At 36.6% G+C, this 17,027-nt stretch overlaps 2 protein-coding genes across 4 annotated transcripts; one reads left to right on the top strand and one right to left on the bottom strand.

The window, feature by feature from the left end:
* The first annotated feature begins 1,870 nt into the window (after positions 1-1,870).
* Positions 1,871-4,435, top strand: LOC103965642 (putative protein phosphatase 2C-like protein 44). 2 transcript variants are annotated; one of them, XM_018651990.2, is made up of 5 exons: positions 1,871-2,045; positions 2,642-2,926; positions 3,242-3,494; positions 3,783-3,892; positions 3,982-4,435. In XM_018651990.2, exons 1-5 carry the CDS (start codon positions 2,013-2,015, stop codon positions 4,117-4,119), a joined length of 819 nt encoding a protein of 272 aa, XP_018507506.2. In that variant the 5' UTR covers positions 1,871-2,012; the 3' UTR covers positions 4,120-4,435. The 2 variants fall into 2 exon arrangements, with proteins under 2 accessions (XP_018507506.2, XP_048430591.1); XM_048574634.1 differs by lacking the exon at positions 1,871-2,045 and having other exon boundaries at positions 2,560-2,926.
* A 499-nt stretch (positions 4,436-4,934) lies between these two features.
* Positions 4,935-15,202, bottom strand: LOC103965641 (COP1-interacting protein 7). Of its 2 annotated transcripts, XR_007254689.1 has the most exons (15): positions 14,953-15,202; positions 14,201-14,380; positions 13,711-13,831; positions 13,594-13,633; positions 12,972-13,024; positions 12,842-12,894; positions 11,934-12,086; positions 11,669-11,832; positions 9,848-11,337; positions 7,305-8,240; positions 6,380-6,779; positions 5,885-5,915; positions 5,752-5,775; positions 5,412-5,474; positions 5,283-5,298 (listed from the first exon to the last, which is right to left on the bottom strand). XR_007254689.1 is itself a non-coding variant. In XM_009378711.3 (13 exons), the coding sequence occupies exons 1-13, from the start codon at positions 15,009-15,011 to the stop codon at positions 5,231-5,233; spliced, it is 3,780 nt and encodes a 1,259-aa protein (XP_009376986.2). In that variant the 5' UTR covers positions 15,012-15,202; the 3' UTR covers positions 4,935-5,230. The 2 variants fall into 2 exon arrangements, 1 of the variants encoding a protein (XP_009376986.2); XM_009378711.3 differs by lacking the exons at positions 5,752-5,775; positions 5,885-5,915 and having other exon boundaries at positions 4,935-5,298.
* Between the last annotated feature and the right edge of the window lie 1,825 nt (positions 15,203-17,027).

The following is a 17,027-nucleotide window of genomic DNA, read 5'->3' as shown; positions in this document are numbered from 1 at the left end:
CTTATAGGGCCTAAACCCTGAAACACATACCATAGCCCATATTTTTTTTTGAAGTTACTATCAAATTTGGCAGCAAGGGAAATAGATGTCATTCCATGTCATACCACATCAGATTTGGCTTCTCAGTTGGAAAATATTGCTATTTTTTTTTTTTATCGTTATTACTTATTTGGACATTTTGACATTTCATTTGGAGATGCTCTAAGAGCATTCACCATGAAATTTGACACCCTAAGTTCAATGCCCCTCGCCACTATCTCTTGTATTAAAAAAACACAAAAAATGTACAGGAAAAACTATTTTAATATTAAATGTACACTTTACAATTAATTATCTACCTTGATTACATTATTTCCTCGAGTGTGACTTCAATGTTACGTAGCACTGATGGAAAATTCTCGAGAGATTGCATTTCATCATTCCGTCGTAGAAACGTTGCAACGTGAGAGAAGGTGGTCATTAGTCAAGGTCTTAAATGGAAAATGACAGACTGACAGCTCCATCAACTTGAGAAGAAGAATCATTGCATAATGAAAGCCGAAAGGCCATTTTCTTGCCGTCCTTGGCAAGTCTACATTTGTTCCATTCCAAACTTCAAAGTCCACGGCCACGACTCGGACTAGTAAAAGAATCAAAACTATAAAATTCAAACCTTTAATTTGATTCCAATTTTGTTATCAAAGATAGATGTAACCTCACTAAAATTCGTGAAAATAATTCTAAAGTGAAGATCCAACGAAATACGCATAATTATTTTGCAGACCACACGTATTATGGAGTAACATGACATCTTCTTTGGGATCTAATGGCCTAAAAGTCACATAAAATAAACACGATATCGCTTCCAACAAAAATAGAAAGATTGTAAGGAATTAAAAAGGCATGAGCCAATAAAGCTTAAAATTAGTCTTTAATTTCAGTTTAAAAAAGGGAAGAAACTTCAAAGACTTTTATTAAAGCTGGGTCACCAAATTGAAATTATGATAGTTAGGTTTTACCAAATTTTTTTTTTTTTTTTTTATGATAGTTGGCCTAATTTATCACAAAACTAAGCTGTATAACGAAAATTTCATAGATCATTCTAAGGTTTGTTTAATTATAGTTTGTTGTCAAGCTACCGTCTTTTTTCTAAATTCATTTATTTGGGCTTTTAGATGTGAAACAAATCATGAGTTCGACTCACATTTACTCAAATATAATATATATTTTCTAACAAATTAAAGAAAAATGATTAGTTGTGAGGTTCACACCACATCGAACTTCAACGATTCGAACCATATATTTTTAAAGTTGCACTCATAGATCATCTTTGCAAAATATAAGCTATATCAGAAATATTTGAAACATTTAATTGAGTTCAAAGAAATTGATTTTCACTATATTCTAAGAAACATTGAATTTTTATCGTGACAATTAAATGGGCAAATAGTTTCGGATTGAATTGAATTTTTGCATAGATGATCTATGAACTGAGATTTACAAAATAGACGGTTCGAATTATTAAAATTCGATGTGGAATAGGTCTTAAAACTAATCTCTATTTTAAGAGATCTCTTCTTTTAAAGGACCTGTTTGCACTATAATTGTTAACTACATTTATATGTGAGACTCGCCTGTACTGTAAAAAGGATCAGGAAATAAAACAACGTAATTTTGACCACAAACAAGATATCCACGTAAATTTTGACCATAACCATGATATCCTCAAATGGGGAGTTACAGAGTTTAAATTTCTTGCTAACAGATTAAGAGATGATTAAAGCTAATAAATTATCTCTTTAATACATTGATTAGCCCTAAAAATAGGATGTCTCTAGATGAATGTAAAACCAGCATTGACTCCTCATCGACTTTAAATAGCCTCCAAACTGTAATTACATTACCAACACAATACTTTCAAACCGTCGTATTTGCCAAGTTTAGCTCTTAATTTTTATTGGCCTGAAGGTCGATCATCTTCTCCATTTTCCAGATAATCACCGAAAGACCTCTGATCGTATTCAGGGGTGTTCATGGGCGTTAAAGATTTTCATATCAAGAAAAAGGTAAGTCTACGTGTGTTTTCCGATTAGCGTTTGAGCGCTCCTGTACATATGTTTCATTTTCTTGAAACACTGCATTTGTTTAGCCTTTTTAATTTTCTTGGACTATCTGAATACTCTGATTTCGGGGTTTCTGAGTTTTGGCTGATAACTATTATGGTAGTACTAGATTATGGAATATGCCGATTGTGTTTGGAATATGGGAAATGACCAAAGAAAAAAATAAAATGAAATTGTTATTATTATATACCCATGGAATTACCATAAACAAAGTTTGATTTTCGTACCGGACGTAGCCAAGTTGTTTAAACATTACGTATTCTTCTCCGTACTCAACTTTGAGTCTCTCCTTAAAATTTAGATTAAGTTAGAATATTGCTCGAAAGAAAAAGAAAAACGTTGGATTTTTTGTCTTTTTGCTTGTTTTTAGTTGAAGTTTCGATGGTTTCTTTGCATACATATGTGATTATCACTAATTTTTACCCTAAAGATCGTCTCTCTCTCTCTCCCCCTATATATATATATGTATGTATGTATGTGTCCTTAACTATAGCAGTTCTTTCTTAATTTTATCAACAATGTTGTTTCCGGCTTTGCAGCTGAAACGCTTCCTCAGGAGAAGTGGTGTGGGGGGGAAGAAGAAAGAAGCCACCATGGCAAAGAAACCGTCGTGGATGATGCCTGCAGTCTCACATGGATATCACACCATTAAGAGCAACACATCACCGGCTGCTTATGGTGATTCCGATTCGGACTTTATTGTGGCTCAGAGAGAGCAAATTGAAGAGCTTGAGCTGTGGTTTTTTGGAGTTTTTGATGCCCGGGTTGGCGACAGAGTTACCAAGTACATGCAGTCACATTTGTTTGATAAGAAGCCTAAAGAGGTAAAACCATATATTTGCAGGGAACACTTCCTTTTGATTAAGCACAAATTAAAGTAATCACAATCCAATTTTCATTAAGATAATTGTCAATTAGTTCCGGCTCATGCGAACGGGGTTTTGCCTTATTTTCTCTTTGGTGTACACCAACTTTAGAATTGCTCGAGCGTGCGCAATAGGAGAGGAGAATTTATCATCATATAACAAAATATGTTGATTGGTAACATAGATGTTATTGGAGATTTGCAATTTGGCCCAATTGTCTGTGTTTTTGTTTTCCTCCTACGTGCTTCATTTTTTAAGTCCAACCATGTGCAGTCTCATATAAGGGGAAAGAGCAAGGAGACAATGAGAAAAGCCTATCTTGGTGCTAGATCGAAGGTTAGAGAGGCCTCGGAGGAGACGAATGGAGTCGGTTCAGTTTCTGCGCTGTTGATCGACGGGGAAAAGCTTGTATTAGCTAACATGGGAGACTATAGAGCAGTTGTGTGTAAAGATGGTTTGGCTCGTCAGATAGGCAGCAGGAACAAGCAATCAACCAAAAAAATTTGGTCACACAGGTTCCTTAGAGGTACGGTGCACCATAACCCTATAGTCGCCAAATTTATTCACCAACTGATACGGCAGATGATGTGACAATATCTTTCTCACTTAAGAAATGAGGTTTGGACTCGACCACACCATGCTGAGAAACAAATTCGATGACCTTAAATGGCCATGAATCATCACGTCCAGCATCGGCCGAATCCATTCCTCATTTTTGACGCACTCGTGTTTAATATTCCTGCATGTACCTCATTTTTGGCATGCTCGTGTATGAACGTGTACGAAAAGTAAACATGTTAGTGTGAGATTGCAGGTAATGCAGCAAACACCAAGAGTTCCAAAGGCTCAGACCTTGTTGTTGGGGTTGAAGGGGTTGATCCCGACACTGAATTTGTCATTTTAGCAAGCACTGGCATATGGGAGGTAGCACTGACGTTTTCTTATCCCACACACATTCTGCCAAAATTTATTCCTATTAGAGTAACTAATCCATAGACTATAATCTGTTCCAGGTAATGAAGAATCAAGAGGCTGTGAATCTCATCCGGCACATCGAAAATCCACACAAGGCTTCCGAGTGTTTGGCGGAAGAAGCTTCGAATAGGATGAGCAGAGGCTGCCTTTCTTGCTTGGTCATCAGATTTGATTAACACGCGACACCATTTGCTTGCGCACTTGTTTGTCCATCTTGTATTAGACACTTTTTGGGTTTGATCTGAATATCATTCAAACAACTCCAAACCTGATAGGGCCTGAGAAAACCCCAAATGAAGGGCTCAAAAACATCAGAAACTCATGAGAGACCTCTGAGAGATTCTACTGTGTAGCCATGTTAACGTCTTCGTGACGAAAGATAGATAGAGGATAGTTTACAACGTTTGCACCTGAGATTTTGCCGACCTCAGTGGTTCGCAACTGTGAGTATCAACCAACTTTTGGTAGAAGATGCCCGGAGTTTGAATTCAATTCTCCCTTCCTCCGTTGATAAAACCCCCCAAAAAAAGGATTGAAGGTGAAATATTGTGAACCCATCGAGTTAAATGTTGCGCAATGCTCTCCTTAACCAATTTGTGCAACGAGTGAAGATTTATAGGTGGCATTCTCTTACAAAGCAATCTGCCATATACGATACTTGTCGGGCAAGAGACTTTTTTTAATGTTACTAGTGCATACATGACTTAACACTTGCAAGTGATGGATTGTCCCATCGGTTAGGGCACTTCTCCTCAACCCGCTGCATCACAAATTCCAGCCATTCCCTTCCCTTGGTGTAAATTAATGTAAGAATATCGCTTGTACTGAAGAAAAGACATGACTAGCAGTTTAAAGAGCGACAACAAAAATGTAACAAATCAAGGAGCAATGCTATTTGGGATTTTTCCAACTCTTTTGGTTTAAATTTGAGAGAAAATATAAGCCACTCTTCAATTGTAGGAACACTATTTTTGTTCATTTTTCCTCCATGTGAGATCCAAGAACCCAAGACATCAATCCCATTCACAACAAACCGTCCAACAACAATCATCGTCGAGTTTACAAATTACGCAGAGGAGAGCTGCAAACGAATTTGCATGCAACACTAACAAACTAATATGAATGTACAAGGACAAGTTAAACAACAACAAAACTAAGATTTTACTTTTAAACATACAGGAGAGGAAAATTTGTATAGCTTTGATGACTGAGATTGCGGCCAAGTGGTGGCAAAATAAGAGAAGGCTTGTTGCTTCTTCACCTTCAATTTCGTAAGCATTCACATCGTTACGTTGTCAGCTTCTTTTCGCTAGTCTTACTTTTGAATGGTGACAACAAGGAGAAATGGCGAGAAGCTGTAACCATATGAAAGAACTTGTAAGTCACAACTAGAATTAGTGGAACATTAAAAAGAAAAGAAAAATGAATGAACGAAGCAATGCATGTTGCAGAAATTGTAAACACTTACACTTCAGTGTAGAGCTGGAATTAGGAGTTTCATCTTGTGAGATAAGATTCTTTAATGTAAACACTGGAAAGGAGCATAAAAAATGAGTCAGCTTAAGTAGTATTCGAGATCAAACTCCATAAATAACATCCCACTGACCTAATCCCCACTTTGACATTACAAATTTCGATTTTTTCACAAACCAGTGACTTGCAATCTTCGTAAATGAACAGAAACTTAGTGATGACAAACAAAAAACACAGGAGAGACAGCAATCAAAAACTCGTGCAACACAACAGCACACAAAACAAAGCAAAGCGAACTCCCAGCCAAAAGTCGCACCAGCAAAACATTTTCTCACTCTTTTTTTCTTCACTTGTGACTCTTAGCATTGAATGGAAGCGGAGTTCCTGGAACTGCACAAGAAAAACTGAACTAGTTCTCTATGTGCCACATTGGACACTAATATGAGATTACACATGCATTGAGCACTCATTGGCCTTGTCAGAGGGGAGCATCAAAACCCTACAGTATCCGGAGTGAGTTTTTGACAATCAGAAAACGGAGGCACATGAATTAGACATTCTTTTACAGATACGGTTTTAGAAATATTTAATCTACAATGGATTTGGATGGTATAAAGTTTAACCGGCACAATGAAAAGTGTAATATTCTCAATGAGAATCGTATGTAGTTTCGAGAGTTTAGATTGAGCAAAATGGTACAGGACTGGTTAACTATGACTTTTTTTTTTTTTTTCCTTTAGTCAACACAAGCTGAATCGCTATTTTATGAATTAAGTCCACATATCCAAATCCAACCTAAATCGTGTGGATTTCAGATTTGTTTAACTTTCCTGTCTTGACACTTGGTTATAGCTGCAATTTTTCATTAGTCTTCTTTTATTCTTTCCGTAATGTTAATCACTTTTCAAATTCAGTCATCAAAATGTTTTGTTTATATGTTTTAAAGGCATAATGCAAAGTTACCTTCACTAGAAGAAACATTGTTTGTCCCATTATCAGCTGCCTCAGTACCATTTATGCTGACGTAATCTGATTCAACATTACGTTCTCCTGATGATGAGCCATGGTTCTTTTTCCCAAACTTTAACAGCCGTCTAAACCCTTTTGATGATTCCTTTGCCTGAGGCCTTTCAATTGCTTCTGGAATCTTTTCCAGGTTACTAGATTCAGATACAAACGCTTTTATGGTCACTGTGCCTGTTGCCACAGTCTCTAAGTTTGGGGGTGCTTTTCCGTACTCAGAATTCTGAGTACATGGATCTTCCAGAGAAGAAACTCGCACATAAGGAGCTTGATATGGCTTTCCAACGATGCTATTGCTTGGAGACTTTGCTGGTTCCTTCTGTATATTACTCACGGTGCCCTATCCATCAAAGTGGTTATACAAAAATATTAGATCATCAATAAACATTTGCACAAAGACCACTCGGAAATTGATCCAAAATTAATGATATGAGCAAAATATAAAAATATATTCTTTTCCAATAGGCAGACACAGAGAAAAGCCTAACAACCTACATAACACCCAAAAAAATAACCAAAGCAATTGAATTGCAAATAAAATTTGGATGCCATGACTAGGAAACATAAAATAAACGAAAATAAAAAGCCCTTTGAACTTCACATGTAGTAATAGTAAGGACTCATATAAACTGCACTTTTGTTAGCTGGGAACAATGACCAAGAATTGATACAATGCATCCGAGTAAAACCTATGAATCTTCCTCTTGTGTCACAGTTATTGAAATTGCAATATTCAAGACTGTAAACATTGAAATTTAGCTGTAATACTTTCAGATCAATCACACCCATCATTGTCAATTGTAGTCAGTAAAGGCTAACAATTGAAAACTGTAAGCAAAGTCCTTGGTTATCTGCCCAGCCATACCTCATGAGATTGAATTTTCTGCTGTAATAGGTCATGAGTGGGTTCCCTATTGATGGTATCAGTTGTAAGTGGTGAAACTGGTGCCCGAATCACAGCATACTCTGACACATCCTCTGATTTCTCCCTAATATTTTGTCCTTTTGCATCCCCCAATTTTTCTTCATATGCATGTACTATAGGAATGGAAGGATTCTCAAGCATCACAACGGTTTTCTTAATTACTGGGTTGTCATCCCGATCACTCTGGTGTGAAATTTTGTCATCATTCCTCCTCAGTTGACCACCTTCAGAAGTAGACTTCACAGAATTATCTTTCTGTGTCGTTCCTTTTGTTGTTGATGTGCTCTGGGCAGCATCAGGTCCCTTTGGTGTCCTGATTTTCAATTCTGGGAGAGTAGCAGCCTTGCTTTTGTCATAATTCACGATAGCAGATATTTTCTTGCTCTCAGGCCCATCAGAAACTTTTGGCTTTGATACTGTTACAGTACTCCGCGGCTTCACTGGAGTAACATGATGGCTGTTAGTTACCTTAGGCTCTGATAATCTTCTAATCCGTGCCATGGATGGCTTAGCATTACTTGCAACACCAGCGATGTCTTTCTTTTGTTCAGGCAATGAAGATACAGACTGGGTTAACCTGTGTCCAGCAGAGTGGTTTCCGGTACTCAGTTTGCTGGATTTGGAGGTTTTGTGAGAATCTGCAGAGCCCACAACGCCAGTTTTGTTGGGCATCCTTTGCAAAGGAGATGATGACCCAGGCTCTGAATCACTAAACTTTGATCCTTTGTGAGTACTCGGAGATAGTTTTGTCGGCCCTTGTTTCCTGGTTTGCAGTGAGGGCAATGGTGACATAGCAGGGATGGTACCACCTCGAGCAGCAATCCTCTTTTGCCTCTGTATCTTTAAAGCTTCCAGCCGTTTCATCTCTTCTTCTTCCTGATAACCAAAAGTGCAAAAATTGAAAAAGGTTATGAATAAACCCGATAAACTAGCTAGCACAAAGCATGTGAAGCCAATTGTACAACACATATAACCTCTTGTAGCACAGACATGGACACCAGACCCAGGAAAAAAGTTATGATGCAAAACAAATAGGATGAGCGATAAATTGAAAGCAACAAACAATTACATTTTTTTATAATATGTGAACTTTACTTTTTACTAATGATTTAAAGTTATAACATTCTGATTTGTGAACTCTTTCCCTCTCTTTAATTTAAAATCATAAACTCATTGGGGATGTTTCTTGAAGAAAAACACCAAGTCTACAAATAGGTTCAGGTGTAAATAAAATAAAATAACGTGGATAGGACCAAAGCAGAGCTACATTCAGGCTACCATAGGCTGTAGGGCATGTAGCTTTGGTGGGACAATCAAATTGTTTGTCTATATACCTATCTATTTTCAAATGTAGGCTATTATTTATTTAGCTCATTAAGTTCATTTTTTGTTATTATTTGTAAAAAATTATAGTTACAATTTAAAACAATCGATTTTAGCTTTTTTTCTTGATTCTTTTGTTTCACTTCTCTGTTTGTACATATCTGTATGTATCATACTTGTCAATCAACGTCTGGTTTTATGTTATAACTTTCAATTGTCCATGTTACACTCTTTAGAAACAAATTATAGGCTAGTTTCATTTAAAAAAATTGTACTCATCAGTTCTTCGTTTTATAAACCAAAAAAACAGAACAATAAATCTTAAGTTAGCCCACCCTGTAAAAAGTTTCTAGTTCTGCCCTCGGACAGGACCACCTTGTAAAAGTTCCAGTGCTTCATAGTTTTATGACACATTTTATATGATTTAAAGAGATATACAAGATTGATACACATGTTGACCTCCTAACATGCAATTGTCTGACAAGGACATGGCTAACTTGTAAAAGTATCTGCATCCATAAGACATTTTATATGATTTAAGTTTCCTAATAAAATTATGTATTATTTTTTTTAAAATATAAGTAGACACTTATTTATTTTACATAATAAATTTAATCAAAATAAAATAAAACGCCTAGTCCCTAGGGCGCTAGGCCCCTACCCAATGCCTGACTACTGCATATCGATTTTAGAACATTGAGGGTTTCTACTTTTCATAGTGAAATCAAGCATTAGGGGAAATTATAACAAACAAATGAATTACATACCTCCAATTTTAATAAACTATACTAGCCTCCCTTGTCATAGTAGATTTCAGAATAATTTCTAATAATTTTAACAATTAAAAATCTGGGTATTAAAGGAAAAAAGAATTATTTTCTCAAATAGGTGTGCAAGATGGTGGAGAGTCTGGTGACAACAATATAGAGAATATTGATCCAATTTTTGAACTTCCAATAAAAATAAAAACTTTTCAAACTCAGTTACAAGTCCAAGGCATTAAAAAACTGTCAAGAAGATAATAATAACAAAGTGTTTCGAAAAGAAAAATTCTAAACTTTGGATCATGAGAATAGCATATGTAATTTTGTAAGACTAGGAGAGGTCTTAGTAAATTTACTCTCTGAAAAAGCAAAACAGATGGGAAAATGATAAATAACCTTCTCTTTCTTCATTTTCTGAAGATCAGCTTTATAGCTTCTTAGTTTCTCAGCACGCGTCCGCGCTTCATCCAAAGGACTCAATTTTGAGGGCTTTCCTCTCCTTATTGGTCCTCCAATCTTCTTATCCGAACTATCTGAAACCATTTTTGATTTCTTATCCTTGTCGGGCTTCTTAGACCCTTGCTTGTCACTCAAATCCTCCTTATGCTTCTTATCCAGAGAAGCACCTTGCATTTCATAATCCAAAGCAGGGTCGTAGCCTGTTGAACCCTTCTCTGCACCACGCTCAGGCATTAAAGTCAATTCATCTGGCTCATAATTAACTTGGGAGTTTTCCACCTTCTGGGCTGCTGATGGGAACTCAGAGCCCATGTCAATAGCATTTCTGTCATTGTTTTCGAGATGGTCTAGTGAAATTGACCTCAATGGAACTATGTATGAATCATCATCCATGTGAGAAGACCTCCTATCCAAACTGCTGGTTGCACGATCAAATCCATTTATTGCAAGCGGATCCGAGGGAGAACTTGTAAAACCTGACTGGTTATTATGTCCATGAATCATAAAATCATCAGTGGCAGCCCTTCTATAACCACCCGTTCTGCCATCTATTTCTGTAGTCCGTAAATCCATTCGCCCATTACCATGCCCCAACTGATCATCTCTTGCAGATATCAACATTTGATCAATTGATGACTTTCGCATGCGGGTAACATTTCCACTAAATTTATTAATATCTGTTGTATTTCCTTCTTGAATTTCTCCCCTATCTTGACCGCCAGAAACTAAAGGATCATCCCCCAGGTTAGTTTGTTGTCTTTTCAGTTGACTCTTCTTTTCATTAGAAAACATGCCTTGGTCAAGATCGCGTCTGTCTTCATCAGGATCTCTGAGTAAGAAATTTTGAAATGCCTGCCAGTTCCCCTCATCTCCCTCCTTCATAGGAACAGTTTCTTTTATTTTCGAGGATTTATGAGGGTGCACAACCTTCTTCCCTGGAATGCCACCCTCAAAATCTCCATTGTCCTCATCAGTTTGAGAGTCACTAGCTGATTCGCTATCTGAAGAATTCTTCCCCTTTGCAGTGATGTAATTTAAGTTCCGAATGACAACCCTGCCTGATTGCTTTTTACCTGAGCGGCTAGCCTTCTTTCCTGATTCGTGACTTTTTGAAAAACCCTTCTCCAACTCCGGATCATCTGATTCAGTATTTCCACTACTGCTATCCATGGAGTGCCTTTTCTGTATTCTTTGACCTTGATTGAGTCTAGGATCTTCTACTGTTGGATAAGGTGGCTGAAAAAATGGGCTACTTCCTGGGTAATTCTGATAATAAGGCATGCCTTGCATAGGATATGGTGGATACACTGGTAATGCACCTGGAGAAGAATGAACAGGCCAGGGAGGGTACATCTGATGGGGAAACTGGCCAGGAAAATATTCTTGGTGGCTTAATGGTGGTTGATGCTCCATGGGAGGATTTTCTTCTGTACAAATAAGCAGACAAAATCTTTTCAGCCAGGCCTAAAAGTAATGAGCAACGACAGATGACAATGTGCAAACATGATACTACATAATTTTGGAGCACGGTTATACTAAATCCATGCAGTGTGATGAACGGGGCCCTTCTCAAAGTCAAAACATTAGATTCTCCACATATTTGTGACCCAAGTAGAGCTTCACACCCTTCCTCTTTACAACTGAAATTAATGATCCTGTCTAATTATTTAAGACTCAGACAACAATAGAGCAGTGTCCCAATGATGAATTAGGTTAGTTACTTATTGGTAGGATACCTCTTATAATTTGTACTCCTACCTGCAGTTACTTGTTGGTTGGTTGCACTCGTAAGCATTATGCCTGATGCATTCATGGCAGAGAATTCTGATCGGTTAGACATTGCTTCAGCAGCTTCAACTTCAAGCCACTGCCCAGTTTCATGCTTTCTTTTCCACAGTTCCTTATATCTTCTACAAGCATCCCTGTTAGATTGATGACGTTAACATTATCAGGAAAGATTCTGATACAAAATATTCAGCCACGTGTTAATGGTAAAGTAGCCAGTGGAAAAAATTCTACTTACATTAAGCGTGAAGCCCCAAAGCATTCAGCAAATGATATCAATGGTGCCAAATGATCAACGTCAAAACCTGCGGCAACAGCACGTGCAAAAGCCATACCTTGCTCTTTCTGCAGCATAGTTTTGCGTGTCTCCAGGACTTTTAAAAGCTGAACTCTACCATATTATTAGATGAATGGATTAGCTGTTGCAATAATGTTATTCTTATTACTGAGAAAAATTAAAACACAAATACAATTATATCATAACAGTGATGAAAGAATACTTATGACACGAAGAGCTCAATACCATAACCATTGCAGTGACCATAAAAAAAATAAAAATTAGTCCTCTGACTCCTTTCTAGATCCTATGTGGGAGATGAAAGCAGAAGGCCATATACAAGAGCTGTACAGTAACAAGGAAATACCCTAATAATATGTGATGCAATGCATAGTGTTGAGAAACTAAACATCCCTCCATTGGATCGATTCTCATCAATAGAAATTATGTTGGTGAGTAGATGAAGATGTGTGCGATCCCGTGTGTGTGAATGTGTGTGCTGACCCTTTAACTTCTTTTTTCCATCAGACTTTTATAGAAATATGATACAAACCATGTTTTTTTTCCTTCTGGCATCAATAGTCTACCATTTTTTTCTTTTTTAGCAAATGATAACCACCCTTCAACTATATATAAAGGAGACATAAGGGGGAGGAGGTTCCATACGCCCATACACTTCCCTGGTTTACTTGAAATGGCAGCAGGATAATTGAAGGGACTTTAGGTTCGAAGTGATGCCTAAAATTTCAAGATCACATGTGATGAGCCCTTGAACAATAGTTTACTTTTCATGATAAATTTAACCCATGAGAGGCACAATACATGGGATTTGGAGCATCACAAGAGAATATGAGAGAGATGGCAAATACTTTGAATTTTCCCCTTGTGCAGTGGGTCCATTTGCTTCAGGTTGGGCATCAGGCTGCAAGTTTTATAAGAGAAACCAAATCAGACATTAAACAACAAACATAAATGAAATAAAAAGGTATAAATTTAAACCTGGTAAAGGACAATTGCTTTCTCTTCATTAGCATCTAGCAAAAGCTTGTTTCCTGTCATAAATAATTTGGGGATCACAATCTAGTAGATGGACCATTAACTAGAGAAACAAAGAAGGAACTACAGCCTTTTTAATCGGAAACTAAAACATACATGACAACAGATTACAGAGCTTAGTTGACCGAGTATTTGCTTCCCATTATTTGAAACAAAAATGAAGTGGGAAAAGGGAGGAAAGAGATAGAAGCCCAGTGAAACTTTCACCAGACTTCATGTTCTGATATGAATAAGCATTTGAAACTTTCCCCGTTAACCCCCTCTCAAACCTCAACACCCTCCTTTTTTCCTATATAGACCCCAAAGGCAAAGCTTGCATAAGAGAGAAAAAAACTGGTTTTATGGTGAAGCATGGTCAGAAAGTTAGGGGCTGTCGCCACCTGATAGACGCATTAACTGGGACCACTAGAACTATCTGCATCAAGTGTGTTGAGTGGGAAGGGTATACAACTTAAATATCAGCTGTCCAGTGCAAAATTGAAAGAAAACAGAAACAGAAAAAAAAATCTTTCTTTACTAATAAGAAAATCATTGTGACATTGTTTAGTTGTTTTTTCAACATTACCTTCAATGCTATCTACAGGTTTTCCATGATTGTCCTCTACCTGCCACAAAGAAACTGAGATGACTTTTCCATGACATACCACACACAGATCATTGATGACTAATAGATTTTACTTACATGAATAAGTCCCATCTCATTATTTCCTTGAATTGCAATTGCCTCTTCAATCTGTAAAATCTCAGATTCTAAAGTGTACACCCGTTCCAAGATCTCTGGGGTGCTCACAAAGCGAACAAACCTAAGATTCACTTCACGTATTAGCACAGTATGATAATTTTCCGGGGAGAGAAATATCATTGCAGCACACAAGATATTGCAAGTAAAGCTCTGGCAACATTCATAGGTTCGGAAGATGAAATGTTGAGCCTATAAGATCTAGTAAGAACTTTTAATACATTTGATGACAAATATAGAGAAATCAGTTGCATTTACACTTCAAAATGAGAAGGGGTTCAAAATTAGAGATCAAGCATGCATTGCATGCAATATTCATGTTACCCTACAATTTCTAGTTGGTGTGCTTAGCTGAGAAGATCAAACTTATGCAGTTATCAAACATATTGCAAATACCCTAAACAGTAGAGGGGCACTGGATTCCATTACAGACCTTTCCACCGTACTCTTTGTAAACCATGTTGCATCACTGCCGGACTCTGGCTCAAGAATAATTGAATAACCACCCCTGGCCATCTGTTTTTGCGCAGTCTTCAAGTGGGACAGAAATGGATTCAACAAACCGGAAGCTATTTTCTCTGTCTTTCCATTTGCGTATATAACCAGATCGCACCTGTCAAAACGGAAGGAAAGGGGCAAAAAAATATCAAAATGAAGAACAATTTGGCACCACTTTTAACTTTCACAATCATGTTTTCGCATAATAAACTCGAAACATAACAGGATAAGCAATAAAAAATAGTGCCACTTTCATCAAAATCTTTCCTTGTTTAGGTTCGAATACAAATGCTTGCAGCTTCTCAATCAATAAATCTATACATGTCCACCAAATGTACCTCCAAATGAATTTAAACTGATGGACACTATAATTCATCAAGGTATGCAAACTGAACAAAAACAAAGCAGGCCAGAAAAGATTGAGTACCAAATAATCAAACACTTCCACACATGCAATGACAAAACAAAATAGACACATAGCATAGATATCCAATAAAACACCAAAAGATCCAATTCCAAAACACCAACAATCATATCAAAATCCAAAAAGTAGTAAATTTCCAACTTAGACATTGCTCATAACCCAATACTTTACCAATTGCAAAAAAAACCAAATCAAGTCTTTATTATCCAAAAAAAAAAAAAAACAGTTCATAAAAAACCCAGTTGATTAGAAGAAAGGATTACCTGGTCCGAGTTGGGGTGAGTTGGAACAGCGCCGAGTCCAGCCGAGTTGAAGACTTCATCTTTACAGGGAAGTGGGTTGGGAAGGATTGAGCCCAGGGTTTTAGAACCAATACAGGAAAGTGGGATCAGAGACTCATTGTGAAAGCGTGGAAAAGTCAAGCAAATTTGTGAGGAAAAAATAAGCTCAGAGATAAAGGATGATAAAATTTCAGATTAAACCCAGAAGAGAAAAGGCCCGTGTCAGCTTAAAAAAGTGAGCTGCGTAGACTGAAGAGAGAGAGAGAGAGGGGATCCAAAGAGTTCACGCATGGTGGCGGATGAGGGAGTGGATCAAAGAGTTTACGCATGGTGGCAGATTACTGTGGATACGAGATAAATCAAGGGTAAATTAGGAAAATCGGCAAAGTTGACGACCGGTGCTGAGATGAAAAGGACAAAAAACTCATATTATATATATGATACATCATATTATAGTTGGTGATGGGACACTGATTTGATGATGAAATTACCGAATTGCCCATCTCATTGTCATTGGAACCGTTGAGGCATCCCCGGGTCCCCACTAAGTTAAATTTTTGGCAAGTGGTTGGTGTTTAATTTCAACCAAAAGAATGAGATGTGTGTGTATATAATAGGAATGCAAGTAATCAATAACTAAGTAATATATATATATATGTTGGGAGTTTGAATGGAAGCATTCATGAAAGATTCCTTGTTCTTAAATATAGGAAAGGTATCGCATTTACTTTAAAATTTGTTGTTGATAGTAGTATGTTACAAAAACAGGAGGAAGATTTATGAATGAAAAGATTAACCAACTTATAACTTAATTTTGTAGTAACTTATACTAATAATAAAAGAGTTAACTTCGAATTTATATGTTGCTGCTAATCTAATGATTCATCTGTTTATAAAGTTGGAATATATTTAAAGTTCAAAGCTCTCTTCACAAGAAAATTTTCTATACAATCAAGTCTTATGTGTAAGGGTGAAGTAAGAATTTTTTTCTGAGTGGGCTAGTTTAAAGATTTAAATTTTTATAAACGGAGAAACATACAATATTTTTCACAATATTAGCTAGCCTAAGAAAATTTTCATTGGGTGAGTTAGGAATATTTCATTGTTAAACAAATACGTGTTAAAATTCAAATAAAATCAAACTTGAAACAAATATGTACAAGAAATGATGAGAAAAAGAGTGTAAGAAAAAGAGATGGTTTATAAATTGTAATATATAAATTCATATAATTAAACTCAGATAATTAAGCTTAGTGACCAAATATACGTTGGGCTACATTCAGAAATTACTGAAAATTACATATAAGATTTTCTTTTTCCACCAAAAGCAACATGGGCGTTAGCCCATGATAGCTTTTAATGTGGCACCGCCAGTACTTAAACAATATTACTTATAACCATATAGTTAGCACGAGTGACTACATGAATACTTGCGTATCTTAGAATGGTTCCATCTCTCCACAAATAAGAAAAACATTCATATTCATTAGTTACAATTAAAAAATTTATTAATGAAACAATTGGGATCGAATTACACGTTCTTCGTCCTATCTCATAATGAACACAACATTTCATAATATTAGAAATAATTAATCTCTCCCACATCACTTCAACATTGTGTCTCTTTCTTTCTTCAAGGGAGAGATGATAGCATTGACAGTGAATATCTATTTATTAAACCCTTGTGGCTACTATTTTGTATGATCATGACTCGTGAGAAAGGAGTCCGAGGCACGATGAGTAAAAACTCTACCAGATAAATGATTAAATACACAATTAAATTAGAGGGTGCATGTTTGGGTCGGTCTGACGCTTATATATGTTAATTTCAATATTAAAAGTCATATGTTTCTAGATGCCATGGTCTTTCCTCCTAACCTTGGCATGCACATAACTAAAGTAGTTGGGTTGGGTGAGAATATCAAATTCCTTAATTAACATCAAACTTGGGGACTCGATTTGGGTTTTTCTTCATGCCAATCAGACTAGATAGTATCATCTCTCTGACTTTCTTACCAAAATTAAAAAAGAATTGTCATTAGCACTCAAAAAATCTC

This window comes from the organism of the source record quoted next, unplaced genomic scaffold, assembly GCF_019419815.1.
Source record: "Pyrus x bretschneideri cultivar Hongxiangsu unplaced genomic scaffold, Pyrus_bretschneideri_v1 Contig73, whole genome shotgun sequence".
Classification (NCBI taxonomy): domain Eukaryota; kingdom Viridiplantae; phylum Streptophyta; class Magnoliopsida; order Rosales; family Rosaceae; genus Pyrus; species Pyrus x bretschneideri.
This window is presented reverse-complemented; position numbering and strand designations above follow the sequence as displayed.

Coding starts and splice junctions, on each gene's coding strand:
- LOC103965642 (XM_048574634.1), top strand. CDS start 2,570: ATGTATGTATGTGTCCTTAACTATAGCAGTTCTTTCTTAATTTTATCA. Junction 3,495..3,782: donor GTCACACAGGTTCCTTAGAG/GTACGGTGCACC, acceptor GTGAGATTGCAG/GTAATGCAGCAAACACCAAG. Junction 3,893..3,981: donor CAAGCACTGGCATATGGGAG/GTAGCACTGACG, acceptor AATCTGTTCCAG/GTAATGAAGAATCAAGAGGC.
- LOC103965641 (XM_009378711.3), bottom strand. CDS start 15,011: ATGAAGTCTTCAACTCGGCTGGACTCGGCGCTGTTCCAACTCACCCCA. Junction 8,241..9,847: donor AGAAAATGAAGAAAGAGAAG/GTTATTTATCAT, acceptor TTTGGTTATCAG/GAAGAAGAAGAGATGAAACG. Junction 6,780..7,304: donor AGAAAATTCAATCTCATGAG/GTATGGCTGGGC, acceptor TTTGATGGATAG/GGCACCGTGAGTAATATACA.